Source organism: Musca domestica, unplaced genomic scaffold, assembly GCF_030504385.1.
Source record: "Musca domestica strain aabys unplaced genomic scaffold, Musca_domestica.polishedcontigs.V.1.1 17, whole genome shotgun sequence".
NCBI classification, from domain to species: Eukaryota; Metazoa; Arthropoda; class Insecta; order Diptera; family Muscidae; genus Musca; species Musca domestica.
In genome coordinates this window covers 3,097,298-3,113,536 of record NW_026712230.1, presented here as the reverse complement: position 1 = coordinate 3,113,536, position 16,239 = coordinate 3,097,298, and the positions used below count along the sequence as shown (strand labels likewise).

At 35.0% G+C, this 16,239-nt stretch overlaps 1 protein-coding gene across 1 annotated transcript; it reads left to right on the top strand.

Annotated features, from left to right (window-relative positions):
- The first annotated feature begins 15,558 nt into the window (after positions 1–15,558).
- On the top strand, positions 15,559–15,930 carry LOC131801736 (uncharacterized). Its single transcript, XM_059120679.1, has one exon. It carries the CDS (start codon positions 15,559–15,561, stop codon positions 15,928–15,930), a length of 372 nt encoding a protein of 123 aa, XP_058976662.1.
- The last annotated feature ends 309 nt before the right edge of the window (positions 15,931–16,239 follow it).

The following is a 16,239-nucleotide window of genomic DNA, read 5'->3' as shown; positions in this document are numbered from 1 at the left end:
ACGTTTTTTAATAGCCCCTTTATTCACCGAAATTGTTTCAAATTTCATTTTGCAGTTCGTAACGGGTACTACAGCCTGTGACAGAAAAATTTCCATGCAGGTTCAGGTATTCGTATAGCCTTCATATAACGGTACCTTCCTAAATTCTGTATTTCTATGATTTTAGCGGCATTATTCATCGGAATTGTTTCAAATTTTGTATTTGTAGTGGATACTACAGCCTGCGACAGAAAACTGCATAACTCATTATATTCGGTATTTTTATGATTTTTAACAGTTTTTTTTTTTTAATTTTAAATTCCTTCCAAATGATGGAGGGTATTCAATGCTCAGCAAAATATTTTCGCATTATTTCAAATTAAAAAATGTTATTTTACTTCTTTGGAAATATCTTCGTAATTTTCGTAAAAGTGTAAATATCGAGATTCGCTATAACTTTGCACCCGTACATATAGAATTTTCACTTTTACCCGTTACTTTCAGTTTCACTTCCCAATATTTTGATTTTTACACTCCAAAAGTAAACACAAAATGAGAAAAACTCAGAACAGCTTTTTCGAAAATTGTGATTCTGACAAGTTTTTGAAAAAGGCGATATTCGAAATTATATGAGTTATCGAAAAGTTAGTGGAAAAATAGGCACGGTTTTCATTTTTTCGGAATTTAAATTACAATTTCAGACATTTTTTGCGAGATTTGAAAAATGAAGTCACTTGTATAAGTATTCATATAGCATAAAATTAAATTAAATGCTTGGAAGTAATTGTTTAGTAGTGCAGGCAGTGGAGTTTATTATTTTTTTAAAAAAATTCAGTTAATACTTTCAAGCCATTTATCGATGATGCATCGAATATTGGTCTTGCAGCTAATTTTTTATAGAAGTTTTAGTTATATAAATTACAGGGAATTCAAAATGATTTATTATTACCTCCTACACCTAAATATTAAAGATATTAATTTGTTTATACTTTCTCTAAACATTTTCTTAATAGATGTATATTTCTATCTGATACGTTTATTTGCAATTTTTATTCAAACAATTACAAATGAACGTAAATTTTATTTTTAATTATTTGTCAGGTTCCTTTTCCCATCTTTGTCGCGTTTGTCAATGTTGGAAAAATACTTCATTGCATTGGATAGACCTTCTCCAACATCTTCATTCAAAGGCGCCACACGACCAACTGACTGCCTAGGAGTATGCTTCGAACATAAACATTTAAAGTGGTGAATTGTGGCAAACGAATCTTACCACAAACGAAATGTGTGTGGCATATGGGTTGGCGTTTGTAGTTGTTCTCTACTCTCTCAGTACTGTGCCATAAAATTGTAATAGATTGTATAATGTGGAATGTATTATTTATGGTTTATGTCTTAGCTGGTTTCGTTTGTAAATTTTCAAAAATAAATTCATGGCATAGTTTAGGGAGCATTTTTATTTCGTTGGGAAAGAAACAATTTTTGTAAAAAAGTGCAAGGCACATGATAACCAATTTACGCATGAGTATATAAAATAAATATTAAATGCGGAAAATGTTTATAAAGGTTCATAAGGTTTCATTATTCGAACAAGTGAAAAATGATTTTTAATTTTGCCCACTGTTTCTTTCATAGAAAAAATAACGATATGTTTAGTTTTTTAGACTAAAATAGAACTTTTATAAGTATCTCTGAGGTGAAGTTTAAGAAGAAGTGGAATAATTCAATACGATTCGTATTATTCTGGACGGGATGGTTAATGTCTTGCAATAGTTGCCGTGTGTGCCAACCAGACAGAAGGACATACTGTATGACATGGTTGGTTTTGAGTGGAAGATGAAACAAATATTTTACAGTATGACGTATTAAGTCATACTTCTGAGGGAAGGAAAATTGATAATTTATCTAAAAGAATCTCCATAAAATTTCAAAGTTTTCTTCCAAAGCGTTTTCTTTAGAATAATTCTTACTTTGACGTTTTTCACAAAAAACTTAAGTATAAAGGTAGATTTTGAAAAATTTATAAAAAAAAATTAGAAATATTTTCGGAACGTTGATGCAAAGGTAGTTTGGCATAATATGGAAATAGAGATATCTTTTCTTTGATAACTTATAGTAAAATTTGATGAAAAATATTTGTGCCTTTGACGTCATCCCTCTAAAATGATGATTTGTTGGTTTTAACCATAAAATGTGTTTTTAATATATATATGGATTCCTGGCGTTTAGGTAAGATTTAAGATTTAGAATTTTATGACAAAACATTTGGTCGAATATTTTGACTTACTACCATCCCGTTTAAAGAGAGTATTTTTTTGCCGAATTTTAAAAAAGTACTAAAAAGTCCCATTGGATTAAAATTTTCGACCAAAATATTCCTTGTATTTTTATCTGCAATATTGCTCAAGACACTATATATCTTAAAGTGCGGATTTTGTGCAATCTTAATAAAAAAATTTCCAAAATTTACTTTGCGAACGAAAAATTTTTGTATGCAGGTCCACGCCTTCGTATAGTCCCATATAACGGTTTTCACTTAAGTGGTAGTTTTTTTTCTTTTTTGAAAATTTTCAAGTTCCTTCTAAATGGTGGAGGGTATTAAAAGTTATGCCCATCCGAACATAGCTTCTTTTTTACTTGTTTAGCTCTACTTTCATAAACTTTTTGATTTTCCCCGTAATTATTAAAAATTGGAAATTTGTCGCACAGTGTTACGGATAATTTGACCATTAGTGAGATTGATACTTAAAGGAATCTGGCGACATTATCAATTTCTATAACTGAAGGTCAGTTCGGACTTGTTAAAATATTGTTTGATGTACAAGTGATTCCTTTTTAATTTTATAAGAGCTACGAATATTCAAAATTTGAAACATTTATGAATAAGAGTTGACTGATATATAACAAATATTGTAATGTGCAATGTTTATCTGTTCTCTTTGCGTATACGATATATGTGTTTTCTTTATTTTTTTATTGGGGACAAAATTTTAATTTTTAAATATAAATCTCTGCCATTACATGCATTTACATTAATTCCTATACAAATATGAGTTTGTGAATATTTTCTCTTTTAAATTGCCATAAATTTACTGTTTAAACAGTTTTTCAATACCTCTTTGACATTCCAATACACTCAATTTAAGCAAAACTTTCATTTTCCTCCACCCAGTGGACATTAATTATTTTCTTATTAATTAGCCAGAGACACTCATCCTTTCGTCAAATTTCAATTTTAGTTACATTTTAGCATGAATTTGACATCCACAGTTATGGCATGCTTTGTTGCTGAGCGCCCAACCCAAATCATTGTGCGAAACTTTGAACATCAAATTTTCGATGGATAGCTGGGTGAATGGCTGGTTGGGTGGGAGGAAAGGAGGTGGAATTGGCTTGTCTTTTAGAAAACAAAATCAATTTATTTATAATATTTCATTGGCATCAGCAAAAAGAAACAGTGTACAAGGAAAGTTTCCAAAGTGGCATGAATTGTGTGTTTTAATCACGGCAATAACACATATTGAAATGTTGGCCATTTTCCATTTAGAGGAGACATGTTGTGGCACCCTGCTACCGTTATTGTTGTTGGCCAACGAAATGGTGGTATTTATTGAAATGAAAACTATTTGTTTGTTTTTGGTTCCTTTTCTCTCTTTTTGTTGGGGGAAAATGAATTTGAAAATTACGACCACTTGTCACACACACTGTTTGGGCGAGTTGAATGGAGGCTTGCTGTTTCTATGTTTGTTTTGTTTGCGGAAGTATGTTAATCATATTTGTTTGGTAGTTCTTCATTATTTTTTTTTAGGATATGGAGGATACCAATTTGATATGACGTATATGTTAGGCTTGTCATCCCGTTTGTAACCTCTTTAAATAATAATTTAAGAACAAGAGGAAATATATGTTTTACTTGGTATTTTTGTACAGTTTGGCCAGATGTGGTGCATTGATTCAGAATTTTTAGATCAAATTGACAGTTTTTTGATATTCAGTCTACAAGTAATAAAAAATCTTGCAAATAATATGACAATTAACCAAGAAAACAATTTTTTTCAGAGTCCATTAAAGTGGTCCTCAAACATTTGCCAAAATATTACTGAAAATCAAAACCTTTCCAAAATAGTGACATATGTGTCAGCACCTGACATGAATCCAGTGATATTAGCCTTTTTATCTGTAAAATCCGATTCTCTTCAGTTCATTTAAAATGATTTTGGACACAATTTTAGCTCGCGAAGCCGGTCATGGATATATCCCAGGGGAGTGAGAGATAAATATAATCATAACTAATGTTTTGACCAAAAGGGAATCTCTCTGTTATATGGGTTTGTAAAAAAATGTGCTTGAGAAAGAGAATCCTAGATGAAGTCGAGAAGGATTAAATTCCATTTTCCACCTGACTCGAAAGAATTTAACGATTTAATATCTTTAATGAAACACGCTGAAAGCAACGTCGTTTGAAATATATCCTTCTCTCTTCGAATTTTTTTCCCGGAAATTTATTAAATGACTACCTCTTGCAAGTAACTACATAAAAACTAGAAAGTAAAAACGCGTTACCCTCCACCATGATGTAAAGAAACTCTTTAAAATTAAAGGAATCGATGATTGAATATTTGATTCATTTCCATTTTTGCCAGTGAAAAGTCGAAAAAATGCCGTAAATTCAATGGCACAGGTTTCCTTTTAGGTGGTTGTTATCCATTTCAAATACAAAATTAAACCAGTAAGGAAAAGTCAAAAGTCGGACGTTGATACCCTACACCACTAGGCATTTTTAGTAGAGCTCCCGCAACAAAAGAATTTACGAAAATTTACGTCCCGAAATTCACTCCATTTGGGCTGATCGAATTAAGGATACATATGTGAGGGACTAAAACACCAAATCGGATGAAACATATATATGAAAGCTACAGCTACATCTGAACCGGTTTTCTCCGAATCCGATGTACTTGCTTCTGAACTGAATTTAGTCGGATATGCCGAAATTTAATCCATTCGGGCTGATAATAGCCATTTGGTGCATAATTAACCTGAAATCGGTTGAGGATGTACATGGAAACTATATCCAAATCTGAACCGATCTTGACAAAATTTGATGCCCTTATTTCAGAGCTGCATTTTGAATTGTTGTGGAATGCATATTACGCTTGTGAGAGACTTTAAATCCCAAATCAGATAAAACATACATATGGGACAATTCTTTTTTGGTCGTTAATACCAAAATTCAGTCCATTTGGGCTAATATTAGCCGTTTAGTGTGCAATAAACCTGATATCGGATATAGATATATATGGGAGATATCTGAACCGATTTTTTTCATATTTGTTTAACTTGTTGCCAGACTGAATTCGGTGGGATGTAGCGAAATACAGGTAATTTGCAGTGATATTGGCCATTTGGTGCACAATTAACCCGAAATTGGTTGAAGATATGTGGGAGCTATATTTAAATCTGATCCGATTATCACCAGTTTCAATAGGGTTCGTCCTTGGGTCAAACAAATATTGTTTGCAAAGTTTCATCTCAATAAATGCGACCTGCATTACATGGACGGACGGACTGATAGGCATAAATCGACTCAGAAAGTAATTCTATGAAGATCTTCAAAAATAATTATGGGTCTATCTCGCTTCCTTCTCCATGTTACAAACAAATGCACAAAGACATAATACCCTTACCACTAAGTGGTGTAGGGTATAAAACCCTGCTAAAATTTGATTTAACTCAACAAAAAACTCCAAATATTCGGAGACACCGCCTTATGAGTTATAAAAGAAATAATGAAACTTTGGCTTAAATCCAAATACCGAATATCGGGAGGTACACGAAAACATGGACCTATATAGACAATGTTCTGCCACAGGAGGCATAACCGATTACAAACTTTAAGTATCGAATTTTAAACAATTCTGTTAGAAAATACCGAATATCGAGAGGTACCATTATATGGTGGCTACAAGACAAACTTTAAGGTGATTCCGAATTCGATTTCTTTAAAAAAATGTATGAGATTGTTCAGATGATACCCATTATTCATTATTTTTTCGAAAGCCGAGGAAGTATGCACTTGATATAGTCACGAGATAATACCCGATGGGGCCCAGATATCAACTTGTCGATGTTTATGGAATCTTAAGGCCATAGCATATGTTCCGCGCGTTTTTATTTATACATCTTAAATTTCGTAAGAATCATTACAGAGTCGGTTTTATAATATTAATTAACCAGTACTAATATCACCGAAACATGGCAACCTGGCAATTATACCAATTGTAGGGTAGGCCACCAAACAAACAGAAATGGGCAGCATTGTGCTCGAATTATTATCAAATTACAACACATAATATTTGTTACTCTTTGTGTGTTTATAATAAATTCTATTAACATTGCCGCCGCGTTTGACTTCTAGAACAACTCACAAATCGTCGACGTCGTCGTCATTCTCATCGACATTGTTAAATCGTCACTGGGTGCCGGCCGGTAGCTTCGAATCTAGTTATGCAAATTCGAACAACTACAACGACCTACCATGGCTGTATAGTACAGCAACGTGAAGGTACGAAAATTAATTTACCACCTTGTGGCACGTTACATGCTAATTTTTGTATTCATGCCGTACACTTTGACTGGAAGTTGAATGTTGAAAGGCTAAGACTGGTGTTGTTGTTGCTGCTGCTGCTGTTGACAATTCTCTTCTTGTATTTGATGTTGAAAATGTAAATCAAGTAAATTATATGTTTTAGTTGTTGTTTGTCTTCTCTTTATCTTCTTCTTTGTTTGATGTCTTCAATATCATCAAATACATCGAGTTGCGATTAATGTTACCTTTTGACTTCGAAATGTGATGAGAAGTCATGGTTGGGTTTTTCGCCTAATGGTGTTGCGTAATTATGATGTTGTTATGTTTGTTGCATATTAAAAACAACTGTGCAAATGAAATAATTTATTTTAATATTTTTTTCATGTAATTTTAAACAAAAAATATCAAAGATACATATTTTGCTAAAATGGTTTGTATTCATAAAGCTAAAAGATTTTGATTCGAAAAAAGGAAAAAAATATTTTGAAATATGTTAATGCTGCGCATAACAAAAAGAGTGTGATTGTTGAAAAATCGGTCAGTTCTAAAAAAGATAAAACACCGTATTTTATTTCGTACAGATTTAGACAACCTAAAAAAAAACTTATCCGAAACACTGTTATAGACTACATATAGCCTTCACGCGTCTGTTTGCGACATAACGAAGATACCGAATTATACCCATCTTACTTTTGCTGATAGTCATAGATTTATGGATGTCCGTTCGCAGTTGCCTAAAAATGGCTCGTGAGCTGAACATATCACAATATTTCATTCGGCAAATATTAAAAGCAGGGGGCAAAGCCATTGAAATTCCAAAAAGTTCAAGAACTTACACCGCAACAGAAAGAAAATGGACTCAAAAGAGCTAAAGAGTTGCTTCGCTTGGCCGAAAGTGGTGAACTGCCGAATTTGGCTTTCGATGAGAAAACATTCGTTGTCCAGCAGTTTGTAAATAAACAAAATTATCGTGTTTACTTGCCAAAGAGGTCAGCTGAAAATGTGCACCTTCGGTTGGCCACCAGAACTCAAGCGCCGGCCATGCTGATGGCGTGGACCGCCATAACAGCCAATGGTCCCTCTTCGCTCGTATTAATCGAACGTGGTATCAGGATAAATGCCGAATACTATCGCGAAAATATTCTGCATGGTGGGCACGCAAACATTTTGGCCGCAGAACTTGGACATTCCAACAGGACTCAACACCATCTCACTCAGCACGCGCCACCCAAGAATGGTTACAAAATGAGGTTCCTCGATTCATTTATTCGGCCCATTGTATACTATATATGGTGAATTTTAAAAAATTCCCTTGCCAAATATGGAAAAAATCGTCGAAATACAAAATATCGGTGGCTACCGTTATATACAGGCTATACAAAAACATTCTCGACACATGCAAAATTGTAAGTTTCTACCTCAATTTGCTCGAAAAAGATGCGATATCAACAGAGCGATCAAATTGTGTACTTTATATTAAACGAGCGATATTATAAATGTGGCGTGGAAAAAGACACAGTTTTAATGTAATGCTGGCGAAAATTTTGATATTTGTGAAGTTTGAAATTTATATAAGTACCACTGTGTAGCTATCATAGGAATGTAACTCTTCTGATACTTCTTTAAACTGTACGACATTAGAGTAAACATTACATTGCAATTACATTGTAATTAGGGTCAAATTACGTACTCTATTCGATTTATGTAAGACTAGCAAGGGTTCGATACTTGTAATATGAGTTTCAAAATTAACGTACACTTACTGTACAGTACTTAACATTATATCATGTTAAACAACGTACGTCAATCAATAAGGCAGTGATTATTAAACACTACACTGCAATCTCTCTCTTGTTTCAACTTGCCCTTGCATGAGGTTTACTTAGACCAGCTAATCGTCTTCATCATTCTTTTCTATCGATCCACCAACCAGCAAAGAACTATAAAACATATTGTGACAATTAAAAGTTTTCAACCTGTTAAGTTTTTTAATATTTTGTAAAATTGATTCGTTCAATTGCTGAAGTTTTCTTCACAGTTTCTCACCCTAAAAAAAACACAAAATATCGAGAGGTAAATATTTCATTTTTTCTGATACAGTGTTCAATTTAAGTGAAATATTTTATTAACAGAAAAGGTACCCCATATTCGCCACGCGGCCCACGTGATTTTTTGTGTTACCTCTGCCAGAGGATAACCATTCTCTATATCACGGGAAACAATACCGCTATTCATTATTTTAAAGGTAATCTAAAACAGTAATGGGTTCCGCGGATTTGTCTAATTTTTAATTTTTATCCTCACAGGTTATAAAACCTTTTTATACCGTGTTGGGGGCTCTGAGGAGCCACCACTTAAACGCTATTCTACAAATCCAGGACAAGTTCGATTTCCAAATACAGAATTAAATAGCAGTCTGTTTGGCTACCTGACATTATATCTAAACTGCCAAGACAAACAGCTTGAAAATTGTGGTTTTGTAAATCTTCCCGAAATTTGGTACAAAAACTTCCAATTACGTCAAGTCGGGTCAGTGGATATTGTATTTCCACAATTTCATATTGGAGTCTGCTTATTCAGTCAATTACGTCTTAAGAAGCTGAAAATTTTATAATTTATTTTCTACCGTTGCCATAAAATTCTGAAAGTTTCAACGCAACTTTAAACCCAGCCTGAATTAAATACGCCTTTCAGTTCTGTTTCATCATCAATTCCTACAATAACCTAATATTTATAAAATAATACCTACTATTAAGTTAAAAAAAAAATATGTATGGAGTTACCCATATATCATTAATTACATGGAGATGATAATCACGTTGTTAGATTGAACTTCGGTATGTAAGCAACGCAAAAGTAAAAATTGATCTTCATCGCAGCATAGCAACAACAAAGAACTACCAACTACCATAATGGAAGAGGCCTCTACCAGCGGTGTTTTTGTTTGGTGAGTAAATTAATCAAAACAAAATAACATTGATCTTTTGCATTGCTTGTTACATCGCCAAAGAAAGAACAAAAGAAAACAAAAACAACATCATCATCATTACATTTGATATGTCGCTTGCTTTTATTACTTACTGCATTCAATTCCTATAACAGATTCGGAAGAATTGTTTTTGTTGTTCTTTCTGTTCTTTCTTATAATGTGTCTTACATTATCATCATCATAATTATGTTAAAGAATATATTTAACGATAGCCCTACGATAGGCATACAGAGTAATTTTGTATCTTGAATTAAGTTTTTATGTGCTAATTTGAAGCTCTTATATAATAATTTTTATGTTTGCTAATAATTTTTGTTTTTGAAGTTTACAAAAATGAGTGAATAAACTGATTAAAATTTTCTTACAAGGTGTAATCGGAAAGTGACTTAAATAACTACTTTAGGGATTTTAACTAAGATAATGTGCCTCGTTAAAATCATTGGTTGGGAGGGCTGCGGCACAGGACTCCACTCCATCAGGAGATCCAAATATGTATTTTGGATAAGATTCGTATAATTTCAGCATTATTGACCAAAATGGGGTATTCTTTGTCAGCATTTGATTAGGGTCAATTCATAGTTCATATTCCTTCTTAAGATCAGGGAGTCTAAAATAAATTTATTTCTAGTGTGGACCAAACAAAATGTTAAAGGGAATTGAGAGAGTAAGATCCACCCCAACCCCGACTGTTAGCTAGCACTTGAATGGCTCCCGCCCACTCCTCTTTCCCAATAAAATCAGTTGGTTTTATTTTCTTTATATACCAATACAAGTGGTCCATTACAGAAATTGGCGCCCAACGTGGGGCCTAGGAGATTTTTTACTGTTTAAAGTTTTGATCTTCTTAACCTCACACATTAATCCATTAAATTGTACGTTTCATACAAAACAATGAATGAATATGCTTTGAACAGTTGCTTTGAATCTTTTGTACAGATAATTGCAGAATTATTTTTGGAAATTTGAATTGTTTGAGTTGTAAACCCGAACAAATCAACCTAATTAATTTTGGAATTCCTTCTATGCAGTTCACTGAATCTGTTTAATTCATTTGATTTCATTGTTATTGGGATTCTATGTTATAGTCTTTCAGAACTGGACTACCTTCCTCCTGCCTTATAGTAGGATTTACAAAAGAGTTGCTGATTGCATATTTTGTCCATTATGAGGTAGTATATAGGTGAAGAAGAGGATGATTTGTTTAGACTGATTATTACTTGAATATCCATTCAATAGACCAATTTAGTGTCTTCAATCAAAATACATTAATACTTAAGTCCTTTTTGCATTACACCGTGATATGTAAGAAGTACTTTTTATGAAAATTAAATATTTTTGTTTCGAAATTATTATTGAATATTATATTAAAATAACATTGGATTTTAAATTATGGAGAGAACTCCAATACAGGCATTAGGTGCTACTGCATCAATTTCCGACTCCATATCCGAAAACCATTGTGTAGTTTGTGACGAACAAATACTATCCGATCAAGATACCATAAACATTTTAGAATGTAACCATACATTCCATCGTATATGTTTAGAAGGCTATTTGGCTGAATCCGCAGAATGCCCAACTTGTAAAAGGCCCTGCTCTCTTGCAGATTTAAAGAAAAATGTACCCATAGACAAAGGTAAATCTTATAATAAATCTAGAGGCCGTGGAGCCAGAGCAAAACAACACAATACAAGAAGCTATTGTCGAAACCTTTTTCAAGAGCGTTTTGCTAATTCGTTGGCTGATTCTAATGTAGACATTTCGGCAGACAATGTACAAGACTCACAGGTGCCTAATTCACCCGCCAACTATAGCAATAGGAATGCAATTCCAAACACAATTCAACCTACAATAGATTATACTCAATTAGGAGAAATAATTGAAACCACAATGACTAAAATTTTCAAGAATTTAAACCTGTTGCCTACGACATCTACTAGAGACAGTAATCCAAATTTGTCTTTAAATGTCAACACATCAGTTCAGCAACCCATTCAAAGAAACAACAGCAATCAACCTTCAAATTCCATCATAAATAATACCACAATTCCTCCACCACCAACCACAAACAATCGACCACCAGTTGATACAGTCAGACCTTCTCATTCACAAGAGTGTAGATCGCCCAACTTTTTAGATGCCCAACAGATTAGACCTGATAAAGTCACCTCAATTATTCGAGATTGGCATATCAAATTTGATGGTTCTTCCACTGGAATAAGTGTAGATGAATTCTTGTACAGAGTTCGTACACTGACCAGAGAAAACTTAAATAATGGCTTCTCACAACTCTGCAAAAATTTACCTTTATTGCTGTCTGGGAAAGCCCAAGATTGGTTTTGGCGCTACCACAAACAGGTAGACCACATCGAATGGGAACCCTTTTGTCTCGCTATTAAATACCAATATAAAGAATTTCGATCGTCCTTCGACATAAAGGAGGAAATAAGAGCCCGAAAAATGAAATCAAATGAGAACTTTGAAACTTTTTATGAAGCAGTATCCTCTTTGTTAGACAGGCTTGATTCCCCAATGCCCGAACAAGAATTGTTTGAAATTTTGACTCGAAACTTGCGTCCTGAGATTAGGCACGAGCTTCTTTACGTACCCATTTTTTCTATTGCTCATTTGCGCAAGTTAGTGCAAATGAGAGAATCCCTACTTGGAGAAGATTATTTCCGAAAACCTATGTCGTTAAAGCCTCAATGTAATCGTCGTGTGGCTGAAATACATTTCCCTAGCGACGCTGATTCCGAACATGAGGAAGTTACTCCGCAATTATCTATAGATGCGATTCAACAGCCTCCTAGACAGGTAAAGTGCTGGAATTGCGATGTGTTTGGACACTTTTGGGAAGATTGTGAAGAAGAAAGGAAAGTATTTTGTTATGGTTGTGGAGCCAAAAATACTTATAAACCTCAATGCTCCAAGTGTTCCCTAAAAAAAATTGCCAAGTCAAAAAACTAACAAAAGACTCAATTCCAGAGCAGAATCATACTCACGGTTCATTAGAAGACTGTTCTAGACCTGACTGCTTGGATAAAGAAAACACATTTAAAGTTCTGCACCGACAAACTCCTAATAAACTTACTCAAAATTCAGACACACCAGTTTTATACCCTATTTTACCATACCATCAGAGATGGGAACAATATTTGGCCAAGCGAAAGGAAATTTTTGAAGATTTTCCAATTTCCAACAGAAAACCAAAACGATCAACTTTAAGGTTGCGGCGTTATTACAAACAAAGAAGGTTCATCTCAAAATTTTGCATTTCGTCTACTGTCAATAATGCCGAAGACAAACGTTTTTATGCTTCAGTAAAATTTTTAACTTTTAGCGAGTTAGGATTGCTCGACACAGGAGCAAATGTTTCTTGTATTGGGGCAGATCTCGCCAACACAAATTTTGATAGTTTTAGAGAATTTTTTCCATTGAAGACTAGCGTCAAAACTGCTGACGGTAATATTCAAAGGGTAACCGGTTATTTAGAAGTTCCAGTTGAGTTTAAAAATTCTACGCATAAAATGAGACTATTAATAGTACCATCGATTTCACAAAGACTCATATTGGGACTGGAATTTTGGAAATCTTTCCAATTAGCTCCTGATTTATTTGGCAGTATAGTCTTTTCTTCGTCCAATGAAGATTCATCTAAAATCGTATCCGAAATGTCAGAGTCAAACCTATCTGTTCCCAAAATATCCAATTCTCATGATTACCCACTTTCCCCATCACAACGTCAACAGCTAGCTATTGTAATTGATCTATTCCCCAATTGTGACAAACAAGGCTTAGGTCGAACACCCTTAATACGTCATCATATCGATGTTGATGGAGCTCCTCCTGTAAAACAGCGGCACTATCCTGTGTCACCCGCCGTGGAAAAATTAATGTACCAGGAAATAGACCGAATGCTGGCTTTGGGAGTAATCGAGCCCTCAACTTCAGCCTGGAGCTCACCAATGCGGCTAGTTTTAAAACCCAATAAGGTTCGATTGTGCCTTGATGCGCGTAGGCTCAATCAGGTCACACGAAAAGATGCTTACCCTTTGCCGAGTATCGAGGGAATATTTTCTCGACTTCCAAAAGCTAACATCATTTCGAAGCTTGACTTGAAAGATGCTTATTGGCAAATTGGGCTCACGGAGGAGTCGAAAGCATTAACAGCTTTTACTGTGCCCGGTAGGCCTCTCTACCATTTCGTTGTCATGCCTTTTGGCCTCTGCAACGCTCCTGCCACAATGTGTCGTTTGGTAGATGAGCTTATTCCTCCAGACTTACGAAATTGTGTATTCGGCTATTTAGATGATTTGGTCGTAGTTTCGGAAGACTTTCCCACGCATTTGGCCATTCTCGTAAGACTTGCTGACCAATTTCGGAAAGCCAATCTAACCTTAAATGTGGCCAAATCACACTTCTGCGTAACTGAAGTTAATTATTTAGGCTACATAATCGGCGACGGTGGTATTAAGACCGATCCCCAGAAAATCGACTCGATATTGTCATGGCCTGTACCGAAAAATATTAAACAGGTGAGAGGATTCCTCGGCCTTGCCGGATGGTACAGAAGATTTGTAGCCAATTTTTCGTCTATTGTCTTCCCCATTACTGAAGTCTTGTCGACCAAAAAGAAATTTCGCTGGACAGATGAAGCGCAGGCAGCATTTGACAATCTCAAAAAGCTCCTGACGTCTGCTCCTATCCTCTCCAACCCTAATTTTTCGCAAAAATTTTATTTACACTGCGATGCCAGCGATTTCGGTATCGGTGCCGTTCTGATACAGTTAGATGAGGAAGGAAATGAGAAGCCAATTGCATTCATGTCGCGCAAACTGAATACCGCTCAGCGAAATTATAGTGTAACTGAGCGCGAATGCTTGGCAGCAGTCGAAGCTATAAAAAAATTTCGCTGCTATCTCGAGCTACAAGAATTCGAGGTCATCACCGACCATTCTTCGTTGTTATGGCTGATGAAGCAACCAGATTTAACTGGACGTTTAGCCAGATGGGTGTTCAAGCTTCAAGGCTTCAAATTTTCTATCCGGCACAGAAAAGGCAAAGAAAACGTCGTGCCCGACGCTCTTTCAAGAATACCCTTTGGAGAAATATCTGAAATTGAGTGTCTTCAACCCGAGATCGATTTAGAGTCGTCCCATTTCAATGATGAAGATTATATCCTGTTAAAGGATGAAATAAATAAAAACCTATCTCAGTATCCGGATATCAAGATTGTAGACCAGTTCGTTTATATAAGAACTGATCCATATGACGGGGACCCTGAGCATGAAGTATATTGTTGGAAACTCTGGGTTCCAGAGAAATTACGACAAAATGTTATAACCGTGCTCATAATTCACCAATATCAGCTCATTGTGGTACAGGAAAAACCATAGAACTGATTCGTAGGAATTTTTACTGGCCAGGACTAGTTCATGACGTTCGTAGCTACATTGGCTCTTGTGAGATTTGCAAAACTTCAAAAGCTCCAAATTTTATAATGAAGCCCAATATGGGTCAACAAACAGACATTTCAAGGCCTTTCCAACGAATGTATATTGACTTGCTAGGACCATATCCTCGTAGCACACAAGGTTATATCGGCTTACTTATTGTGTTGGATCATTTGACCAAATTCCATTGGTTATGTCCGCTTAGGAAATTTACTTCTGCTTCCATTATGGATTTTTTGAAAACAAATATTTTCTATATATTTGGAGTGCCTGAGTCGATAGTTAGCGACAATGGTTCGCAGTTCAAGGTCAACGAATTTAACGCCTTTCTTACATCTTTTGGCATTTCTCATACCTACACAGCATTGTACTCTCCGCAAGCAAATGCCTCAGAAAGGGTTAATCGCTCTATAATAGCTGGTATCCGTAGTTACCTGAAAAAAGACCATACTATGTGGAATCAACACCTTAGCGCCATAAGTTGTTCCTTGCGAAATACGTACCACCAAACGATTAAATGTTCGCCATACCAGGCCGTTTTCGGTTTAAATATGGTTACCCACGGTAGTTCATACAAACTTTTAAGAAATCTTGAAGCTTTGAATGAACCCCATGTCCAAATGCATAGAGATGATGCACTGCAAATACTAAGGAAAAATTTAAAAGCCCGCTTAACTGAAGCCTATGAGTCTAATCGTCATCAGTATAACCTGAGGTCGAGACCTATAATTTATAAGGTGGGCCAAGTTGTTTTTCGTAGAAATTTTGCGCAGAGTTCACATGAAAAGAAATTCAACGCGAAATTAGCCCCTCTTTTCATCAAGGCAGTTGTTAAAGAAAAAGTAGGCAGTAATTACGATATATTGCAGGATGCTGATACCACAAATATTGGCACGTACCATGCCAAGGACATTCGTCCTTAAAAAAAAAGAATCAGATTTAGTTCTCCTCCTAATACTTTTGCATACAATGCAAGTATTATGTGGTTTGTAATATGAGTTTCAAAATTAACGTACACTTACTGTACAGTACTTAACATTATATCATGTTAAACAACGTACGTCAATCAATAAGGCAGTGATTATTAAACACTACACTGCAATCTCTCTCTTGTTTCAACTTGCCCTTGCATGAGGTTTACTTAGACCAGCTAATCGTCTTCATCATTCTTTTCTATCGATCCACCAACCAGCAAAGAACTATAAAACATATTGTGACAATTAAAAGTTTTC